At 41.9% G+C, this 21,603-nt stretch overlaps 1 protein-coding gene across 1 annotated transcript in view; it reads right to left on the bottom strand.

The window, feature by feature from the left end:
* KIAA2012 (KIAA2012 ortholog) overlaps positions 1–21,603 on the bottom strand; it is a 129,118-nt gene that overhangs the window by 4,595 nt on the left and 102,920 nt on the right. The window contains exons 16-19 of the mRNA XM_006080540.4: positions 12,990–13,080; positions 10,262–10,427; positions 4,544–4,658; positions 2,058–2,395 (exon numbers count right to left, since the gene is read on the bottom strand). Coding sequence (XP_006080602.2) covers positions 2,058–2,395; positions 4,544–4,658; positions 10,262–10,427; positions 12,990–13,080 — 710 coding nt within the window. The remainder of the gene's footprint in view (positions 1–2,057; positions 2,396–4,543; positions 4,659–10,261; positions 10,428–12,989; positions 13,081–21,603) is intronic.

The raw sequence follows: 21,603 nt of genomic DNA, 5'->3' as shown, positions 1-21,603 counted from the left end.
GAACTGTCTTCCTCTTGGCTGGCTATTACCAGAATTAACTCAAACAGTGAAAGTGCCAACATAATGCCTGCTGTGCTGTGCTTAGTCGCTTAGTCGCCAGACTCTTTGCGACCCCATGGACTGTAGCCTGCCAGGCTCCTCTGGCCATGGAATTCTCCAGGCAAGAATAGTGGAGTGGGTTGCCATGCCCTCCTCCAAGGGATCTTCCCAACCCAGGGATCAAAACCAGATCTCCCACATTGCAGGTGGATTCTTTACCATCTGAGCCTCCAGGGAAGCTCAAGAAAACTGGAGTGGGTAGCCTATCCCTTCTCCAGGGGATCTTCCTGACCCAGGAGATTCTTTACCAGCTGAGCTACTATGTCTGCTGCTGCTGCTGCTAAGTCTCTAAGTCCAACTCCTAGTGACCCCATGGACTGCAGCCTACCAGGCTCCTCCGTCCATGGGATGTTCCAGGCAAGAGGACTGGAGTGGGTTGCCATTGCCTTCTCTGACCATGTCTGCTACATGTGTCTAATAATCACCCAAGGAGCTTTTAAAGATTACTTGAGGCCAAAGCCCCACCCGGACCAATTAAATAAGAATACTTAGGTGGGAGGCCTTGGCAGGTTTTTAAATTTTAATTAAAAAAATTTTTTTTTTTGCTACTCAGCAAGGCTTGTGGGATCTTAGTTCCCTGACCAGGGATTGAACCTGGCTGGCAGTAGAAGCACAGAGTCCTAACCACTGGACTGCCAGGAAACTTCTCCTCCACCCCAACCACCTACTTAAAAATATATTATTTTTCTTGGTGGTTTTAAAAAACATCTTGCAGTGATGCTAATGTGAAGCCAGGGGTCAGAACCACAGGTTCTAGCTAAAGGCTCCTTTAGGGGCAGCCCTAGGTGTAGATGTGTCAGACTCCTATTTAATGCTATGCAAATCCACTTTTCCAATGAAACGTGCTCTCAGTTTCTGTGAAGAGTGTCTTAGATTTCTTGGTCTTCCTGATGCCTCCTCCTCAGTCAGAAGTATGCCTCTGAGGGGAACACTGGATGGATGGCCACTGTCCCATGGCAGCTCTGTGTATCCAGTATGAGGTGGGTACTTCCTTATTTAGCCTTTGCAGAGGCAGTGCAGTACTGTGTACTGACAATAAATCTAGAAATTCTGAGTCTATAGCAGGCTCAGAGAAGTTCTGCCCACAGCTTAAAATTTTCATCTGCTATATAGAGTAGAATGCTGTAGCCTTGGCAGCTGGGAAGAATGAGAACCAGAAAGGAAAAAGCTTCCTGAAATCCTTTTTGGAAGACCAGGGGCTATAAAATAAATACATAATAATTAAAAATAGTGCAAGAGCTCTGGAGCTCTTTTGGAGTCAAAAGATCTAAGTCTTGACTCTGCCACTTGATGGTTGCCCAATTTCTGGCAGCAAACATCTAACCCTTTTAATCTTAGCTTGTAGGTGTATGAAATGGGTGGATCATACCTGGGTCACGAGTGTGGCTGTAGAGATGAAATGAAATTCAGCAGAATTGTTCCTATTTACATGTAACTTCTGTGAGTTTAACCATAGTAGTGGTTTAGCTGTGGGTACATTTGCAGTGTTCAAAGAAAAGGCAGATAGATGTGTGTGTGTAAGTTGCCTGTGGCCCAGCTTTGTGCTGCAGTAAAGCAGATTAGGGATGGAGGAATTTCTACAGTGTTGGGGAGGCAAGCCGTGCATAAACTCCTGGCTAAGTCAATAATATGTGCTTGGCTCTGAGGCCTGAATTCACCTTTCCTTTTAACTGTGAGGCCTGTACTTCTCACAGACGAGTGCTGTGCCACCTTTCTGCTCATGAGGGGTGGGTACATGGCCGGGCGGTTCGGGAGCCTCACAGAATGCCTCATTTCAGAGGGACTTTGCCACCCTAGTGTCTTTTATCAGATCTGGCATCTTAAAGGGTCAGAAAAAACAAAGTAAAATAAATAAAATTAGGCAGTTTAATATAATCCGGGGCAGTTTTCTCCACCTCTGCAGTTATACCAGTGAGGACAGAGATCCTTTTGGCCAGGGTTAGAATATTGAAGCCTACCTTGGAAGGGTCCTCGTGGCTTCTCTCTTCTTCGGGTTCCATGTTTCCAGGGACAGCTGCAGTCTGGGTGGGTGATGACCTTCCATCTATAGAAACTTGGCTCTCAGGAGCCTCAACTTTGGAAGAGAGCCAAGGGTCCTCTACACCAGAGCCTGAGCGGAAGAAACCTCCACCTGAGCGGTCTTTGGTTTCCTTAGAGTTAATGCCATCAGGCCCACTCAGCTCTGCAGCTGTTTCCAGATTCCCCTCCTTCCGTGTCCTTTTCCCTTTGGCTCCTGGTTTTTTTCCTTTGGGAATTAGCTGTGATTTCTTTTCAGCTTTTGATTCCTTTGACTTTCCTAGGAGAGAACAATTGGGGATAGAGGCATAGCTAATAAACATGATCTCTGTATCCTTTTCATTGACTTTAAAACTCCCATGTGCAATGGAATCATCTGTGTGCAGATACCTGAGCCCGCCCTTAGAGTCTGATTTTGTAGGAATCTGCATTTCAGCTATCACTCCAAAGATTTTGAGAAGGGTAGTCCATAGACCCAAGTGGTGCTAGTGGTAAAGAACCCTCCTGCCAATGCAGGAGACATAAGAGACGTGGGCTGAATCCTTGGGTCACGAAGATCCCTTGGAGGAGGGCATGGGCAACCCAAATCCCATGGACAGTGGGGTCTGGCCAGCTACAGTCCATAGGGTCACAAAGAGTCAGACACGACTAAAGCCACTTAGCACAGCACAGCCTACAGACCACCCTTTGAGAACCTGCCTCAACTGTAATCAGCAGTCTTGCTACTAAAAGAGTTCTGATTCACCCTGACCTATGGTGGGGACAAGACTCTCTGGAGGGAAGAAGACCTATAGGCACAGCTGGAAAATCATGCCTCAAGAGTCTAGCTTGAGGTTGCAACTTTGTAACCTGGCACAGTTTGAGCCTTCCATACTCTAGGGCTTCTTCCTCAATTCACCGCAGGGCGCCACAAGTATTTCTTTTTCCAGTCCTGCCAATGCTACCCAAGTTACAGGCTACAGCAACATAAACTGAGCAAGACTTTAAAAAGCAGACCTCAAAAATAGATCTGGATAAGCAACAGAGCCCCACTGTATAGCACAGGGGACTATATTCAATATCCTGTGATAAATCGTAATGGAAAAGAATATTAAAAATGTCTATATTGTATAAATGGGTCACTTTGCTGTAAAGCAGAGATTGGCACAACATTGTAAGTCAACTACACTTCAATTAAAAAAAAAAATCTGGCCCAGGAGGCTGGCTATGCAGTGTCATTCGTTGCTGCGGCCTTTGATTTGTTTTGAGGGTCTTCACATGGCCAGGAAAGAATGCGTGTAGGTTTCAGGTTAAAGAAAGTCCTCAGAACACAACATTGTAAATCAACTACACTCCAATAAAAATTAATTTAAAAAGAAAGAAGGTCCTCAGAAGCATAGGCACCTGAGTTCCCAGTGAGGTGCAACACAATGAACCAAGAGGAAAAACGGTAGCTGGAGTAACCATTCAGGGCATGCTGCAAACTTCTCCCTCCCAAATGCTCTCATAGCCCAATTCTCAGCTTGTGACTTGTTTATTATTCATAGAGGCAGGGTTTGAAAGGCATGAGTTTGGAATCAAATGGCAGGTTCAGACCCTGGGTCCACCACTTTTTACTGTTCAGTGTTAAATCAGCCAGCCTCTCCACATGATATAATAATGGTGCTTGCTTTAAGGATATGTGGGGATTTCATGACATCATAAATGCAGAGCTCCTAATGAGACGGTCAATTCCTAGGTTGATAAGTCTGGGGTCCCTGAGGAGGAAAAAGGGGTCTGGGGCTCTCAAGGAGAAGATAGGGGCCTGGAATTCTTGAGGAGGAGGAAAGGACAAATGTTTTTTTCTTTATTCCTTAGTAAGGACTATATAACAATAATGTATCCTGCTTGAGGACATGTTTCTCCTTCCTGAAAAGCCTTCTGACTAATCCTGTTATCTTAAAATGTATATTATGGGAGTGGGTCTAGTAAGATCTTTACAACCTTGAGACATTCATTTGATTTATTGTAAGAACTAATTTAAAAAGTATATAATTCCCTTCCTAAGACTAGTGAGTGGGGCACTCTCCACCCGCCTTCTGATGTCTATGTCAGAAGCTTTCTTTGTCCCTTTGAGTGATCAAGCCTGGTCCCGAAGCTAAGTCTTCTTTGGAGATCAAGAATCTGACAGCGTTCGCCGTAAGCTATCACTAATACAGTGCGTGTTCATTTAGTAGGTGTTGGTATTATTTTTGTAATTTCCTTTCTTGTTAATTACAGGCCTCCAGGCTCCCCCAGTTTCCTCTATCCCTGTCTCCCAAGATACTGACATGAAGTAGGGACGCAACACCATCTTAGCTGTGGTCATCAAGGAGACTCAGCACAGACAGTTTATCCCATGGGATCCATGCTGAGTCTCTGTGACACCTTCCGGCTCCCATTAGGTGTCTTCTACCGGATGGACTCTTACCAACAGCAGCCTCTGCTTCCTCATGGAGTTTTCCTTCTTTCTCCCTCTTGGGTGCCTTGGACTTATCTGTCTTGGCCCTTTTCCTGCTCTTGGCTTTTTCAATCAATTCCATCTCCTAAAGGGGAAAATTAAGGAAAGGGAACATTTTAAAGTAGAAAGCAAGGGGAAAAAAAAAAATCAAAAGATTATTTTGGGAATTCCCTGGCAGTCCAGTGGTTAGGACTGGACTTTCAATAGTCACTTTCACTTTGAAAGTGACTTCAGCACTTTCAATACCTGGTCAGGGAACTAAGATCCCAATGGCCAACAAATAAAAATAGAAAACAGAAGAAAAGGGAGATTATGTTGAACAAGACAGAATGGCTTAGAATGGAATTTATATGGGTTCCAGATGAAGCAAATGAATGAGACAGAGAGTGTGGAGCCAGAGGGGAGAATCCTAAGATTCAGCCTTTGATATAATTTCAGGTATAATTTCATAGAAGAAAAGAGAAATAGAACGTGCTTGATGATCTGCCCCCCCTTTTTAAATAATTATAAAAAATTAATTTTATTTAGTTATATCTTTTTGGCTGTGCTGGGTCTTTGTTGCCGCAAAGGTGTTTCTCTAGTTGCAGAGAGCGGGCTTCTCGTGGGTGGCTTCTCTGGTTGCAGAGCTGGGCTTCAGAGTGTAGGCTTCAGTAGTTGCAGTGCTCAGGCTTAGTTCCCCTGTGACTTGGGGGATCTTCCTGGACTGGGATCCAACCCATGTCCCCTGCATTGGCAGGAGGATTCTTAACCACTGGATCACCAGGGAAGTCCTGCCCCCTTTTTTGATGCTAAACCATCATCTACAGAGCTGGATCAAAGTGAAGCAGTTTTCACCTTTGACAGATTGCTGTTGCCACAATTAATGATTAACTAGTTTAAATCAAAGCCAGCTGTATTCACTGTTGCATCATTTGCTAGCTTTTGGGAAACTTCAAGCATATGACCATGGCTATGTCAGTTTTCACCTTTCCCCAAGGATTGGGACAGTATAGTGTTTCTTTCTAACAGGGGATGGCACAGTCAGGCCATGACTACCCCACTTAGTACCTATAATATTGTGACAAAATAAGAAATATATGTTTGGTCTTTGAACCTAGCCTCTGGCACAGAGCTCCTAAAACCCTTGCACAAACGTACCTCAGAGATAGTGTGGGTTTGGTTGTAGACCACCCCAACAGTGTGAATACTGGAAATAAAGCACACCACATGAATATTTTGTTTCTCAGGGCATATGAAAATTATGTTTACTTATGTAGTCTATTAAAGTGTGCAGTAGCATTATGTCTAAAAAAACAGTGCACATACCTGAATTTGAAGATGCTATATTGCAAAAAAACTGTTAACTATCATCTGAGCCTTCAACAAATTGTAATCTCTTTTTTTCTTTTTTTGCCATGTCACAAGGCATGTGGGATCTTAGGTCCCCTACCAGGGATTGAACCTGGGCTGCAGCAGTAAAAGTGTTAAGTCCTAGCCACTGAACAACCAGGCAATTCCCCACAAATGTTCTTAATGGCATCTAGGATGGTGAATACTTTTCAGAAGGTTCTCAATTGACTTTACCCAGATCCATCCAAGGAATCACTAACTGTGGCAGCTATAGTCTTAAGTGTATTTGTTAAAAAATAGGAATTGAAAGTCAAAATGACTCCTTGATATGTGGGCTGCAGAATGTTGTGTTAGCAGGCATGAAAACAACCCTAATCTTGTCCATCTCCATTAGAGCTCTTGGCTGGCCTAGCTGATTGTCAACGAGCAGTAATATTTTGAAAGGGGTCTTTTTTCTGAGCAGTAGGTCTCAGTGGGCTTAAAATACTCAGTAGAACACGTTGCTAACAGATAAGCTGTCATCCAGGCTTTGTTGTTCTACATACAGAACACAGGCAGAATAGATTTAGCATAAATCTTAAGGGCCCTAGGATTTTTGGAATGGTAAATGAGCACGGGCTTCAACTTCAAGTTACAAGCTGCATTAGCCCCTAACATGATGTCAGCCTGTCCTTTGAAGCTTTGATGCCAGGCATTGACGTGTCTCCAGCTCTGAAAGTCCAAGATGGCATCTTCTTTCAACATAAGGCTGTTCATCAATATTGAAGATCTATTGTTTAGAGTAGCCACCTTCATTAATTATCTTAGCTAGAGCTTCTGGATAACTTGCTGCTTCACCTTCATGCCTTAAACCTTATGAACCAACATTTGCTCACTTCAAATTCTTCTTCTGCAGCTTCTTCACCTCTCTGATCCTTCATAGAATTGAAGAAAGTTAAGACCTTGCTCTAGATTAGGCTTTGGCTTATGAGAATGTTGTGGTTGGTTTGATCTTCCATCCAGACCACTTAAACCTTCTCCATATCAGCAATAAGCCCGTTTTCTTTTCTTACCATTCATGTATTCACTGGAGTAGCACTTTTAATTTCCTTCAAGAACTTTTCCTTTGCAGTCACAACTTGGCTAACCATTTGGTGCAAGAGGCCAAGCTTTTTGGCCCCTCTCAGCTTTCCACGTGGCTTCCTCATTAACCATTTCTAGCTTTTGATGTAAATTAAGAAACATGAGTTGTTGTTCGCTGTTATGAGACACAGGAGACGTTTCCTTTTACGTGAACACTTAGAGGCTCCTGCAGGGTTATCAGCTGGCCTGATTTCAATGTTGTCGTGTCTCGGGGAATGGGGGTGGGGGAGAGGCTTGAGGAAAGGAACAGAGGGAACGGCTGGTTGGTGGAGCAGTCAGAACACACATTTATTGATTAAATTCACCATCTCATATGGGTATGGTTCACGATACCCCAAAACAATTACAATGGTAACATCAAATATCACTTACTGATCACACTTCAGTATCAATATCAGTAACCTCAGATACACAGATGATACCACCCTTATGGCAGAAAATGAAGAACTAAAGAGCTTCTTGATGAAAGTGAAAGAGGAGAGTGAAAAATTTGGCTTAAAACTCAACATTCAGAAAACTGAGATCATGGCATCCAGTCCCATCACTTCATGGCAAATAGATGGGGAAACAGTGGAGACAGTGGCTAACTTTATTTTTTTGGGGCTCCAGAATCACTGCAGATGGTGACTGCAGCCATGAAATTAAAAGACACTTGCTCCTTGGAAGAAAAGCTATGACCAACCTAGACAGCTATTGAAAAGTAGAGACATTGCTTCGCCAACAAAGGTCTGTTTAGTCAAAGCTATGGTTTTTCCAGTAGTCCTGTATGGATGTGAGAGTTGGACCATAAAGAAAGCTGAGTGCCAAAGGATTGATGCTTTTGAACTGTGGTGTTAAGAGAAGACTCTTGCGAGTCCCTTGGACTGCAAGGAGATCCAACCAATCCATCCTAAAGGAAATCAGTCCTGAATATCATTGGAAGGACTGATGCTGAAGCTGAAGTTCCAATTCTTTCTGATTCATTGGAAAAGACCATGATGCTGGGAAAGATTGAAGGCAGGAGGAGAACGGGATGACAGAGGGTGAGATAGTTGGATGGCATCAGTGACTCAATGTACATGAGTATGAGCAAGCTCCAAGAGTTGGTGATGGACAGGGAGGCCTGGCATGCTGCATGCAGTCCATGGGGTCGCAAAGAGTTGGACACGACTGAACTGAACTGATCACATCACCAAAACAAATACAATAATAATGAAAAAGCTTGAAATGTTTTGCGAATTATCAAAATGTGACACAGAGACATGAAATGAGCAAATGCTGTTCGAAAAAATGGGGCTGATAGACTTGCTTGAACTTTCAATATGTAAAATCACATTATCTGTGAAGCCAATAAAGTGAAGCACAATAAAATGAGAGACATGCCTGTAACTTCTGGAGCATAAACATGAAAGGATTGTCTTTTGTTATTCATTAACAAGCCCCTTTCAACAGCACCTGAGATTATGTTAATACCATTATTTTGGAAAGCCCCTAAAAAGGGGCACTGGTTACCAGGAGGACCAATCACGTGATCAGAACGTTGGCCTTTTCAGCCCCCTGCCCCTCCCACTACCTTAGAGGAGGGGAGAAGGGCTAGAAGTTGCATTAATCACCGTTGGCCAGTGACTTAATCAATTCTGCTTGTGTAACAGAGCCCCCATAGAAGCTCTAACCAAACGTGTTCGGACTGCTCCAGGGCTGGTGAACACATCGGTGTGGTAGGAGGGTGGCACATCCCAAACTCCAAGGCGACAGGAGCACCTGTGCTTGGGACCCGTCAGGGCCTTGCCCTGTGTGTCTCTTCCTCGCTGTTCACATGGACAGTGAGTCCCCTGCATATGAACCTTCAAGTTGTGAACTTCCAAAGATGTGGACATGTCTTTGCATGTCCAATCACATAAGTTAGTTCATGTGTCTGGTGTACACTGTCACATGCATGCGTCCTCTACAAGTGGTTGTGCTTTTGTGTACTTTACAATTTGATAGAGTAGTACAGTATCTTTACTTCAAGACCAGGATGTTCACCCAATGCCAGCCCTTGTATGCCAGCACTGTTCTACTCTACTTTTCAAGTGTTAGTCGCTCAGTTGCGTCTGACTCTTTAGGACACCAGGGACTGTAGCCCGCCAGGCTCCTCTCTGTCCTTGGGATTCTCCAGGGAAGAATACTGGAGTGGGTTGTCATTCCCTTCTCCAGGGGATCTTCCTGACCCAGGGATTGAACTCAGGTCTCCAGCACTGCTGGCCAATTTTAGGGAAGATTAAAAATGTTTTGTTTCTGTATTTGTTATGTATTATTTGTGTGAAAGGGCTTCCCTGGTGGCTCAGATGGTAAAGCGTCTGCCTGCAGTGCAGGAGATCTGGGTTTGATCCCTGGGTTGGGGAGATCTCCTGGAGAAGGAAATGGCAACCCACTCCAGTACTCTTGCCTGGAAAATTCCATGGACTGAGCAGCCTGGTAGGCTACAGTCCATGGGGTTACAAAGAATCAGACACGACTGAGCGACTTCACTTTACTTTATTTGTGTGAAAAGTATTACAAACCTATTGCAGTATAGTACTATATAGCTGACTGTGTTAGCTGGGTACCTAGGCTAACTTTGTTGGACTTAATGAACAAATTGAACTTATGAACATGCTCTTGAACTCATTTGTATGTAGGGGACTTAACTGTATCCTTTAAAATATCTTTTGTAATAAATCAGTAGTAGTAAGTAAATGTTTCCTGAGCTATTCTAGCAAATTACTGAAACTGAGGATGGGTTGTAGGAACCCCCTATTTATAGCTTTTTGATCAGAAGTACAGGTGACAACCTGGGACTTGGTGGCTGAAGTGGAACAGGCATGTGGGACTGAGCCCTTAACCTGTGGGGTCGGTGCTAATTCCTGGTAGTTAGCGTCAGAGTAGAATTGTAGGTCACCTGGTTGGTCTCCAGAGAGCTGAAGAATTGGTTGATGTGGGAAAAGCCTTCACACATTTGATGTTAGAAGTGATATGAAAGTGTAGGAAAACTAAGCTTCCTTGTAGTACCTTTGTAGAAATTACAAAAGGGTACCCCATGCTTCAGAAAGATGCAACCCATTACTGGGATGCAGGGCATAGTGAGTGAACCACAGAGTGGATTTGAGCTCTCACTGCCCCCCTTTGCAGGTGCCCTTGTCTAGTAAGCAGTCTCTACAACTGGACATGGCAACCTTGATGGGAGCACCTTCCAGGTGGGGTTTTGGACCAAGCGCCTACCTAGGTGTTTACACTCACGTTACTGATGTTGTTTGATGTCTTCTGGTTGAACAGCCTTGGCTCAGTCTTCCCTTCTTTTCCTCTTGGAAGAAAAGATGTGTCTGTAGGATCCAGCCCTTCTGGTGAGTCAGGCCCATGTCCTGAAAGTCCTCTGTGCCGATGGTGTACATTATAATCTTTGCCCCTTTGGAAAAAAGTAAAACAGCAGGACCAAACTAAAGAAAAACTCTGGTGTACACACCACTATATGTAACATAAACAAGAGAATTTGCTGTATAGCACAGGGAACTCTAGACGATACCTTGTTATAGCCTACAATGGAAAAGAACCAGAAAAAAAAAGGTTATGTATAATTGAATCACTTTGCTGTTCACCTGAAACTGGATCACAGCCTTGTCGTGGCGAAGGGGCCAGCATAACTCAATGAAGCTATGAGCCATGCCATGCAGGGCCACCAAAGACAGAGCAGTCTTGGTGGAGCTTCTGACAAAATGTGGTCCACAGGAGGAGGAAATGGCAACCCACTCCAGTATACTTGCCTAGAGAACTTCATGAACAGTTTGAAAAGGCAAAAGATATGACACCAAGATAAGACCTCCTCCCATATGCTATGGGGGATAGCAGAGGGCAATTACTAATAGCTCCAGAAAGAATGAAGCGGCCGGGCCAAAGCAGGAACAATCCTAAGCTGTGGATGTGTCTAGTGTTGTAAAGGACAATATTGCATAGAAGCCTGGAATGTTAGGTCTGTGAATCAAGGTAAACTGGACGTGGTCAAGCAGCAGATGGTAAGACTGAACATCGACATCTTAGGACTCAGTGAACTAAAATGGACGGGAAGGGGTGAATTTAACTCAGATGACCATTATATCTAGTACTATGGGCAAAAATGCCTTAGAAGAAATAGCCTTCATAGACAACAAAAGAGTTCAAAATGCAGTACTTGGGTACAACCTCAAAAGTGACAGAATGAGCTTGGGTCGTTTCTAAGCAAACCATTCAACATGATCGTAAATGATGACCGTGCTTCAATTAAAAAGAAAAAGAAAACCTCTAGTGAACAAGAAAGAGGGGAAAATGAACAAACACTGATTGAACCACTGTGCTCTGCCAGGCACTGCACTGTGGCGGGCATTTTACACACGTGGTCAGCGCTCTTTCTCTCAACACATCCCTGAATAAAGGAGATTAGAAAGTCTGGCCTTCACTTTTGGGGTTCTCTCAGGCTGAAGTTTCTTTTATCCGTGGCTTAGTTGAAGAAAAAGTGACCTTTAAGAAAGAGTGTCATCAGAACATGAACCTACCTATATATCCATTTTTTACACCCTCTGAATTCTATTCTTGATCAAATTCAGCCACCAAAGTTCACTGCTGTATGAGTATGATCCTGTGGAGAACCGCTGTCACGGACCATGTGCCTGGAGGGCAGCTGACTTACGTTCTCCAGGTAAAAATGTCACCACGACAGAGCCACGTGGATTCAGTGACGGCTGCTGCAGCCGCTACTGTTGTGCCAGGCCTGGTCCTGAAGATTTTATTTTTTAGCTAAATCAGTATTATATTTACTGTGCTGGGCTAGTACAGAGCCTTACTATAGAAACTTGAGAAATACTTGTCGAATGAGGTAAATGGAATTTCCTATAAATAAATGAGTCTTTAAATCATTCAATGTCACTCTATAAAAACCCATAGAAGTATCCTTTAGAATTTAGTGGTAGGAAAACCTTTATTTCCCCTGAGGAATGAGCATGCTGCAAACGAGAACCACAAAACCTGATTGAGTTGCTCCTTTTTGGCTTTTTTTGCTTTCACATTCAGTCTGAAAGTCTGAAGTTTTCTATTTTTCAGTTTTCTCTTTTTTTTGAAAGTCTGAACTTTAGTCACTTATTGGAGATTGTTGATGTTCTTTTTTCTTTTCCTCCAGATTAAAAAATATATATATATTTTTATATTATCTAGTTTTGTTTTTTTTTTTTTTTGGTGGATAGGCTGGGGTGGGGGGTGTGCGTTATTATAAGCAGTTTAAATCCATTTGGAGAAGATGAAATACAAAAGTTAAAAAGTGGAATTCTTCAGATAGCTGCCTCACCACCCAAGTGCTCGTCCTTCTTTATTCCTAGGGAACACCCAGCCTTTTTTTGACCCAGGAGGGAATTGTTATACCACAAGGCAGGTGAGGGCAGATTCGCAAATCACTGAGGCTCATGGGAGGTCACAAGAGGCTGTCGTTCCAGCTGCTACTGCCAAACAAGGCTTAGGTCAAGTGACTGAGCCTGATTGTCTGAGCTGCTGGCTGATGAGCTCATAGTTAGCACATAGTCAGCATGTAGGAAGCACTTAATACATGTTAGCAATTTATTAGTATTAATGGTATTATTGATTTTACCCAGGGCTGAGTGAATGCTAAGAGGAGAAACCAAGGTTGAATTGACCTCTACTTTCTGGGCATGGCCGCAGAGCTCAGATGTAGAAAAATGGAGAAAGTGGCTTCCACACGGTTTAAAGTTCAACTTTGCTTCTCACCCACCCAGCCAAAGAACAGGTTTAAAAGTAGGAAACACATCACAATATAATCCTTCCCCCAAATCTTTGTTTCTTAGCCAGTAATTTGATTCTGGTTGCCAGAGCCTGTGGTTGGTTAGCTGAGAGCCTTCACATCACTTAGAAAAAAACAGAAATGAAGTTCATAAAAGCAAAGAAAAACAAAAGTTGAGAAGTCCATGTTAGGATGGCTTTGAATACTTACGCCTTTTGGACAGTATCTGCTTCAGGGGTCTGCATGTGCTCGGCCAGGGAAGCCCAAAGAGGGTCAAGGGTCATATTCCTCCGCACTGGGTCTGCAAAGACAAAAAGCATCCTGAATCAGCAAAGGACAGCAGGCTGTGATCCCAGACACGAGAATACATCTACCTGGTGAGCAGTCAACAGCATGCTAATTAGAACAATAGGGTATGTTATACCTAGGAAATTCGCAAATGCTGCAGAAACTAGAGCTGACACATGGCAAGTGATATTAAGATCAGTAAGCCCCATTGGGAAAGCGATGTGACAGTACATATCAAGATCTAGAAAAACGTTCTTGTCTTTGATCAGGAATCTCACTCCTGGGTATTATCATAAGGAAAAAATTTAAAAGAAGAAACAAGCTTTTTGTACAAAGTTGTTAATTACAACATGATAAATAATAAAAAATTAGAAACAGCCAAACAATGGGAAATTTGCAATGCATTATTTTGACATTTAAAATTATGGTTGAAAAGATAAATCAGTAGTATGGAAAATACGATATAATGACAAGTAAAAAATAGTAAACTAGAATTGTGTATTAAAGCTCTATAAAATATGTGTGTAGATGAATAAGAGCTGGAAGACAAAACAGAAAAAGGAAATAATATGTTAAAGGGGTTTATGTGTGTTTAAATTTTTTCTTAAAACCCCAGCGTGGTTATAACCTTGAAAAGAAAATTGATTAAAAAATTGTTATATTTTGAGGAAGGTTTATGCAGGCTACACAGCTATTGCTGGGTTCTCTGAAGATCATACTGGGTAGTTTTTAGAATAAGAGTCTCCAGACTGACTTCATATTAGACTAGGATACTTTTTATTTTAGTTACTTTAAACAATTTTTAATTATGAAAGATATATTTCATTGAAGAAAATAGGAAAACACAAGTATAAATAAGAACCTTCCCCATCAACACGTAATTATTAGAATGACTAAAAAGCCTGACTATACCGAGAATTAACAAAGATCCAGAGGAACTGGAATGCTCATTCACTGTTGGTTAGAATATAAAATGGTACAACCACTTAGGAAAACAGTTTGACTGTTTCTTGAAAAATTAAATATTAAATACACCATATCATCCAACCATTATACTTCTAGGTATTTTACTCAAAAAGGATGAAAGCATATGTCCACATAAGTACTTATACACAAGTGGTCATAGCAACTTTATTTGCAATAGTCAAAAACTTGCAACAACCGACATACCCATCAACAGGTGAATGGATAAAATGCTAGTATACACATACAATGCAAGACTGCTCAGTAGCAAATAGAAAGGAAGTATTGATACACTCAACAATATGGATGAATCTCAAAAGAATTATGTGGAGTAAAAGCAACCAAAGAATGGTATGTATGGTACACTTCCATTTAGTAAATTCTAGAAAGTGAAAACCAGTCTATAGTGACAGAAAGCAGATTGGTTTGGAAATGAGAGAGACTGGTGTTAGAGACCAGAGGAAGAAGAATCGTTTGGAAAAGACGAAATGTTTTTTCTTGACTGTGGTGAGTTTCATGAGTATAGATATGTATCAGAACTTACCTAGTAGATCTTGAGTTCTCATCACAAGAAAAAAAAGTAACTACTTGTGCTGACTGATGTTAACTGTGGTAACCATTTTGCAATATGTATCACATCATAGTGTGGTACCTCTTAAACTAATTACAGTGTTATATGTCAATTATATCTCCAGAAAACTAGAAGCTGCCCCTTCAAATCATAGCAATATTCAATGTTTATATAGAAGAAAACTGATGGTTGAATAATTTTATATTCTACTAAATAATTATACATAATTAAAATCTAAGGAAAAGTGAAGTTGATTGCATTAAAATCTTTTTTTAATAGAAAAATGGCAATATTTAACACTTAAAGATAATTTATCTAATTGTACAATTTAAATAGGTATAATTTATTATAAGGCTGTTTAAAAAGCTTAACAAAGTTAAGTTATATGGCCACCTCATGTGAAGAGTTGACTCCTTGGAAAAGACTCTGATGCTGGGAGGGATTGGGGCAAGAGGAGAAGGGGATGACAGAGGATGAGATGGCTGGATGGCATCACTGACTTGATGGACGTGAGTCTGAGTGAACTCCGGGAGTTGGTGATGGATAGGGAGGCCTGGCGTGCTGTGGTTCATGGGGTCGCAAAGAGTCGGACACGACTGAGCGACTGAACTGAACTGAACTGAAGATATATTAATACAAATAAAGTGTTTAAAACAGTGCTGGCACCTGCTAAAAACAAGAACCAAAAAAAAAGAACCCACCACTACAACAACAAAACCCCCAAAACCCAAAAAACCCTGACTCATGATCAGGGTTTTATGTATGTAGTTGTACTTACATACAACTACAGCAAATATTTTGGTGTATATACTTTCATGCATATATAGTAAATATATACTCATTTTAATAAGTTAATGAAATAATACATATAATTCAAATCAACTTTGATGTTATTAGAATCTCCCATATCATTAAATATTCTAAAAATGATTTTAATACCAGCATGGCATTTCATCATATGGATACCTTAACTGACTTAACCAAACATGTAGCTATTAAAATTCAAGTTGCTTTGAATTTTTATATCTAAAATGTACTTTATATAGCTTATGCTTATAAGGAATGTTTCTGTTTACCAAAGGACTTAATTCTTTGTCCACATCTATTACGACTGAAGAATGTACAGTCTTAAGAGTAAAATGTCTATTGCTGAATTGCTTCCCAGAAAATTTGTACCAATTTACATGCCAAAGAAATCGTCATTCATTCCTTCATTTATCCCATGTTTATTAAATACCTGCTACATGATGGTCTTCTCTTGTGTTGTTGGAAGAGGGTGTTTGTTATGACCAGTGCATTTTCTTGGCAAAACTCTATTAGTCTTTGCCCTGCTTCATTCTGTATTCTAAGGCCAAGTTTGCCTGTTACTCCAGGTGTTTCTTGACTTCCTACTTTTGCATTCCAGTCCCCTATAATGAAAAGGACATCTTTTTTGTGTGTTAGTTCTAAAAGGTCTTGTAGGTCTTCATAGAACCGTTCAACGTCAGCTTCTTCAGTGTTACTGGTTGGGGCATAGACTTGGATTACTGTGATATTGAATGGTTTGCCTTGGAAACGAACAGAGATCATTCTGTCGTTTTTGAGATTGCATCCAAGTACTGCATTTCGGACTCTTTTGTTGACCATGATGGCTACTCCATTTCTTCTAAGGGATTCCTGCCCGCAGTAGTAGATATAATGGTCATCTGAGTTAAATTCACCCATTCCAGTCCATTTTAGGTCGCTGATTCCTAGAATGTCGACATTCACTGTTGCCATCTCTTGTTTGACCACTTCCAATCTGCCTTGATTCATGGACCTGACATTCCAGGTTCCTATGCAATATTGCTCTTTACAACATCGGACCTTGCTTCCATCACCAGTCACATCCACAGCTGGGTATTGTTTTTGCTTTGGCTCCATCCCTTCATTCTTTCTGGAGTTATTTCTCCACTGATCTCCAGTAGCATATTGGGCACCTACTGACCTGGGGAGTTTCTCTTTCAGTATCCTATCATTTTGCCTTTTCATACTGTTCATGGGGTTCTCAAGGCAAGAATACTGAAGTGGTTTGCCATTCCCTTCTCCAGTGGACCACATTCTGTCAGACCTCTACACCATGACCCGCCCATCTTGGGTTGCCCCACGGGCATGGCTTAGTTTCATTGAGTTAGACAAGGCTGTGGTCCTAGTGTGATTAGACTGACTAGTTTTCTGTGAGTATGGTTTCAGTGTGCCTGCCCTCTGATGCCCTCTTGCAACACCTACCGTCTTACTTGGGTTTGTCTAACTGTGGCTCAGATCATGAACTCCTTATTGCCAAATTCAGACTTAAATTGAAGAAAGTAGGGAAAACCACTAGACCATTCAGGTATGACCTAAATCAAATCCCTTATGATTATACAGTTGAAGTGAGAAATAGATTTAAGGGCCTAGATCTGATAGATAGAGTGCCTGATGAACTATGGAATGAGGTTCGTGACATTGTACAGGAGATAGGGATCAAGACCATCCCCATGGAAAAGAAATGCAAAAAAGCAAAATGGCTGTCTGAGGAGGCCTTACAAATAGCTGTGAAAAGAAGAGAAGTGAAAAGCAAAGGAGAAAAGGAAAGATATAAACATCTGGATGCAGAGTTCCAAAGAATAGCAAGAAGAGATAAGAAAGCCTTCTTCAGCGATCAATGCAAAGAAATAGAGGAAAACAACAGAATGGGAAAGACTAGAGATCTCTTCAAGAAAATCAGAGATACCAAAGGAACATTTCATACAAAGATGGGCTCGATAAAGGACAGAAATGGTATGGACCTAACAGAAGCAGAAAATACTAAGAAGAGGTGGTAAGAATACACAGAAGAACTGTACAAAAAAGACCTTCAAGACCCAGATAATCACGATGGTGTGATCACTGACCTAGACTCAGACATCCTGGAATGTGAAGTCAAGTGGGCCTTAGAAAGCATCACTACAAACAAAGCTAGTGGAGGTGATGGAATTCCAGTTGAGCTATTCCAAATCCTGAAAGATGATGCTGTGAAAGTGCTGCACTCAATATGCCAGCACATTTGGAAAACAGCAGTGGCCACAGGACTGGAAAAGGTCAGTTTTCATTCCAATCCCAAAGAAAGGCAATGCCAAAGAATGCTCAAACTACCACACAATTGCACTCATCTCACACGCTAGTAAAGTCATGCTCAAAATTCTCCAAGCCAGGCCTCAGCAATATGTGAACCGTGAACTTGCAGATGTTCAAGCTGGTTTTAGAAAAGGCAGAGGAACCAGAGATCAAATTGCCAACATCCGCTGGATCATGGAAAAAGCAAGAGAGTTCCAGAAGAACATCTATTTCTGCTTTATTGACTATGCCAAAGCCTTTGACTGTGTGGATCACAATAAACTGTGGGAAATTCTGAAAGAGATGGGAATACCAGACCACCTGACCTGCCTCTTGAGAAATCTGTATGCAGGTCAGGAAGCAACAGTTAGAACTGGACATGAAACAACAGACTGGTTCCAAATAGGAAAAGGAGTACGCCAAGGCTGTATATTGTCACCCTGTTTATTTAACTTATATGCAGAGTACATCATGAGAAACCCTGGGCTGGAAGAAGCACAAGCTGGAATCAAGATTGCCGGGAGAAATATCAATCACCTCAGATATGCAGATGACACCACCCTTATGGCAGAAAGTGAAGAGGAACTCAAAAGCCTCTTGATGAACGTGAAAGTGGAGAGTGAAAAAGTTGGCTTAAAGCTCAACATTCAGAAAATGAAGATCATGGCATCTGGTCCCATCACTTCATGGGAAATAGATGGGGAAACAGTGGAAACAGTCTCAGACTTTATTTTTCTGGGCTCTAAAATCACTGCAGATGGTGATTGTAGCCATGAAATTAAAAGATGCTTACTCCTTGGAAGGAAAGTTATGACCAACCTAGATAGCATATTCAAAAGCAGAGACATTACTTTGTCAACAAAGGTCTGTCTAGTCAAGGCTATGGTTTTTCCTGTGGTCATGTATGGATGTGAGAGCTGGACTGTGAAGAAGGCTGAGCACTGAAGAATTGACGCTTTTGAACTGGGGTGTTGGAGAAGACTCTTGAGAGTCCCTTGGACTACAAGAAGATCCAACCAGCCCATTCTAAAGGAGATCAGTCCTGGGATTTCTTTGGAAGGAATGATGCTGAAGCTGAAACTCCAGTACTTTGGCCACCTCATGCGAAGAGTTGACTCATTGGAAAAGACTCTGATGCTGGGAGGGATTGGGGGCAAGAGGAGAAGGGGACGACAGAGGATGAGATGGCTGGATGGCATCACTGACTCGATGGACGTGAGTCTGAGTGAACTCCGGGAGTTGGTGATGGACAGGGAGGCCTGGCGTGCTGCGATTCATGGGGTCGCAAAGAGTCGGATAGGACTGAGCAACTGATCTGATCTCTGACATGATGGTCATTACATTAGGTGCTGGGAATATAGTGGTGAGTAGGATGGATACACACCCTGGTCTCAGGAAGCTTAAATTTTAGTCGGGAAGATGGATACTAGCACAAAGTAAAACAAAAGAAAAATTAAATAATTTAAAAAGTTAAAAAAAAAACTTTTTGAAAGGAAGACTCTAATATTCAATACCCTCTCTCTTTGAGCAGTAGATTCTTGCATGAATTAATTGATTTTTCCTCAATTTTGTTTATTTAAAGATATCATAACTTCAAGGAGCCTCTTGATGAAAGTGAAAGAGGAGAGTGAAAAGTTGGCTTAAAACTCAACATTCAGAAAACTAAGATCCTGGCATCCGGTCCCATCACTTCATGGCAAATAGATGGGGAAACAATGGAAGCAGTGAGAGACTTTATTGTTTTGGGCTCCAAAATCACTGCAGATGATGATCGCAGCCATTAAATTAGAAGTTGCTTGCTCCTTGGAAGAAAAGCTATGATCAACAGACAGCATATTAAAAAGCAGAGACGTTATTACTTTGCCAACAGAGGTCCATGTAGTCAAAGCTATGGTTTTTTCAGTAATCATGTATGGATGTGAGAGTTGGACCATAAAGAAAGCTGAGCGCTGAAGAATTGATGCTTTTGAACTGTGGTGTTGGAGAAGACTCTTGAGAGTCCCTTGGACTGCAAGGAGATCCAACCAGTCCATCCTAAAGGAAATCAGTCCTGAATATTCACTGGAAGGACTGATGCTGAAGCTGAAACTCCAATAGTTTGGCTACCTGATATGAAGAACTGACTCATTGGAAAAGATGCTGATGCTGGGAAAGATTGAAGGCAGGGGGAGAAGGGGACAATAGATGATGAGATGGTTAGATGGCATCACTGAAGCTTTAGTTGGTGATGGACAGGGAAGCTTGGTGTGCTGCAGTCCATGGGGCTGCAAAGAGTCAGACACAACTGAGCAACTGAACTGGTAACTTCAAAAAAAGATTTGAAAAGAAAAAATGTACCTGTTATCCCACCAGCATTATTCCCTTAATACTAGTAATAATTTGCTCATTTTTCAGTGTTCGGTGGTGTCTGCACTGCCATGCAGAGGAACTTGGGTTCCTTTCTGCTATTCCCAAATGTTAAGGATGGCATCTACTGTCTCATACATCAACTACAGACTTTGGAGTGTGGACAAAATTGTCAGTGTATGAGGTTGCTGAGGAAACTGGAAAGGTTGATTGGCTTGGTACCCAGAATTTATTTTGTCTTGGATAACATGTAAATATTAGTAGAGAGTGGGAACTGATTTAAGTATTTTTGTGATTAAGAGGAATTCTGTGAGGGTTTCTTTCCCTAATTTGCCGGCTTAATAAAATCTGTCTGATGGAACGGATTTCACAGCTCTTCACCACTGTTTTGAAATTTGGGACAAAGCACTATATGACCAGCAGAGGGCGCGTTTGTATTGACCAAAAGCTGAGGGTTTACAACTGGTGTGATTTCACGGTTTTGATTAGAATTGATATCCTGTCGCTGGGATGTGGACCATAGAAGAGTGCTTGTTTTGTTTCTCTAGTAAAACAACCTTATATTTAGGAAATATTGGAATAAACCAAGTCAGTATTTGACTAATAGCCTACAATTTTCAGTTCAGTTCAGTCGCTCAGTTGTGTCGGACTCTTTGCGACCCCATGAATTGCCGAATGCCAGGCCTCCCTGTCCATCACCAACTCCCGGAGTTCACCCAGACTCACGTCCATCGAGTCAGTGATGCCATCCAGCCATCTCATCCTCTGTCGTCCCCTTCTCCTCCTGCCCCCAATCCCTCCCAGCATCAGAGTCTTTTCCAATGAGTCAACTCTTCGCATGAGGTGGCCAAAGTACTGGAGTTTCAGCTTTAGCATCATTCCTTCCAAAGAAATCCCAGGACTGATCTCCTTTAGGATGGACTAGTTGGATCTCCTTGCAGTCCAAGGAACTCTCAAGAGTTTTCTCCAACACCACAGTTCCAAAGTATCAATTCTTCAGCACTCAGCTTTCTTCACAGTCCAACTCTCACATCCATACATGACCACAGGAAAAACCATAGCCTTGACTAGACAGACCTTTGTTGGCAAAGTAATGTCTCTGCTTTTGAATATGCTATCTAGGTTGGTCATAACTTTCCTTCCAAGGAATAAGCATCTTTTAATTTCATGGCTGCAATTACCATCTGCAGTGATTTTGGAGCCCCCCAAAATAAAGCCTGACACTGTTTCCACTGTTTCCCCATCTATTTCCCATGAAGTGATGGGACCAGATGCCATGATCTTCGTTTTCTGAATGTTGAGCTTTAAGCCAACTTTTTCACTCTCCTCTTTCACTTTCATCAAGAGGCTTTTGAGTTCCTCTTCACTTTCTGCCATAAGGGTGGTGTCATCTGCATATCTGAGGTGATTGATATTTCTCCCGGCAATCTTGATTCCAGCTTGTGCTTCTTCCAGCCCAGCGTTTCTCATCATGTACTCTGCATATAAGTTAGATAAGTGGGGTGACAAATATACAAAATATACAGCCTTAATGAACTCCTTTTCCTATTTGGAACCAGTCTG

Source organism: Bubalus bubalis, chromosome 2 (assembly GCF_019923935.1).
Source record: "Bubalus bubalis isolate 160015118507 breed Murrah chromosome 2, NDDB_SH_1, whole genome shotgun sequence".
In the NCBI taxonomy this organism is placed as follows: domain Eukaryota; kingdom Metazoa; phylum Chordata; class Mammalia; order Artiodactyla; family Bovidae; genus Bubalus; species Bubalus bubalis.
This window is presented reverse-complemented; position numbering and strand designations above follow the sequence as displayed.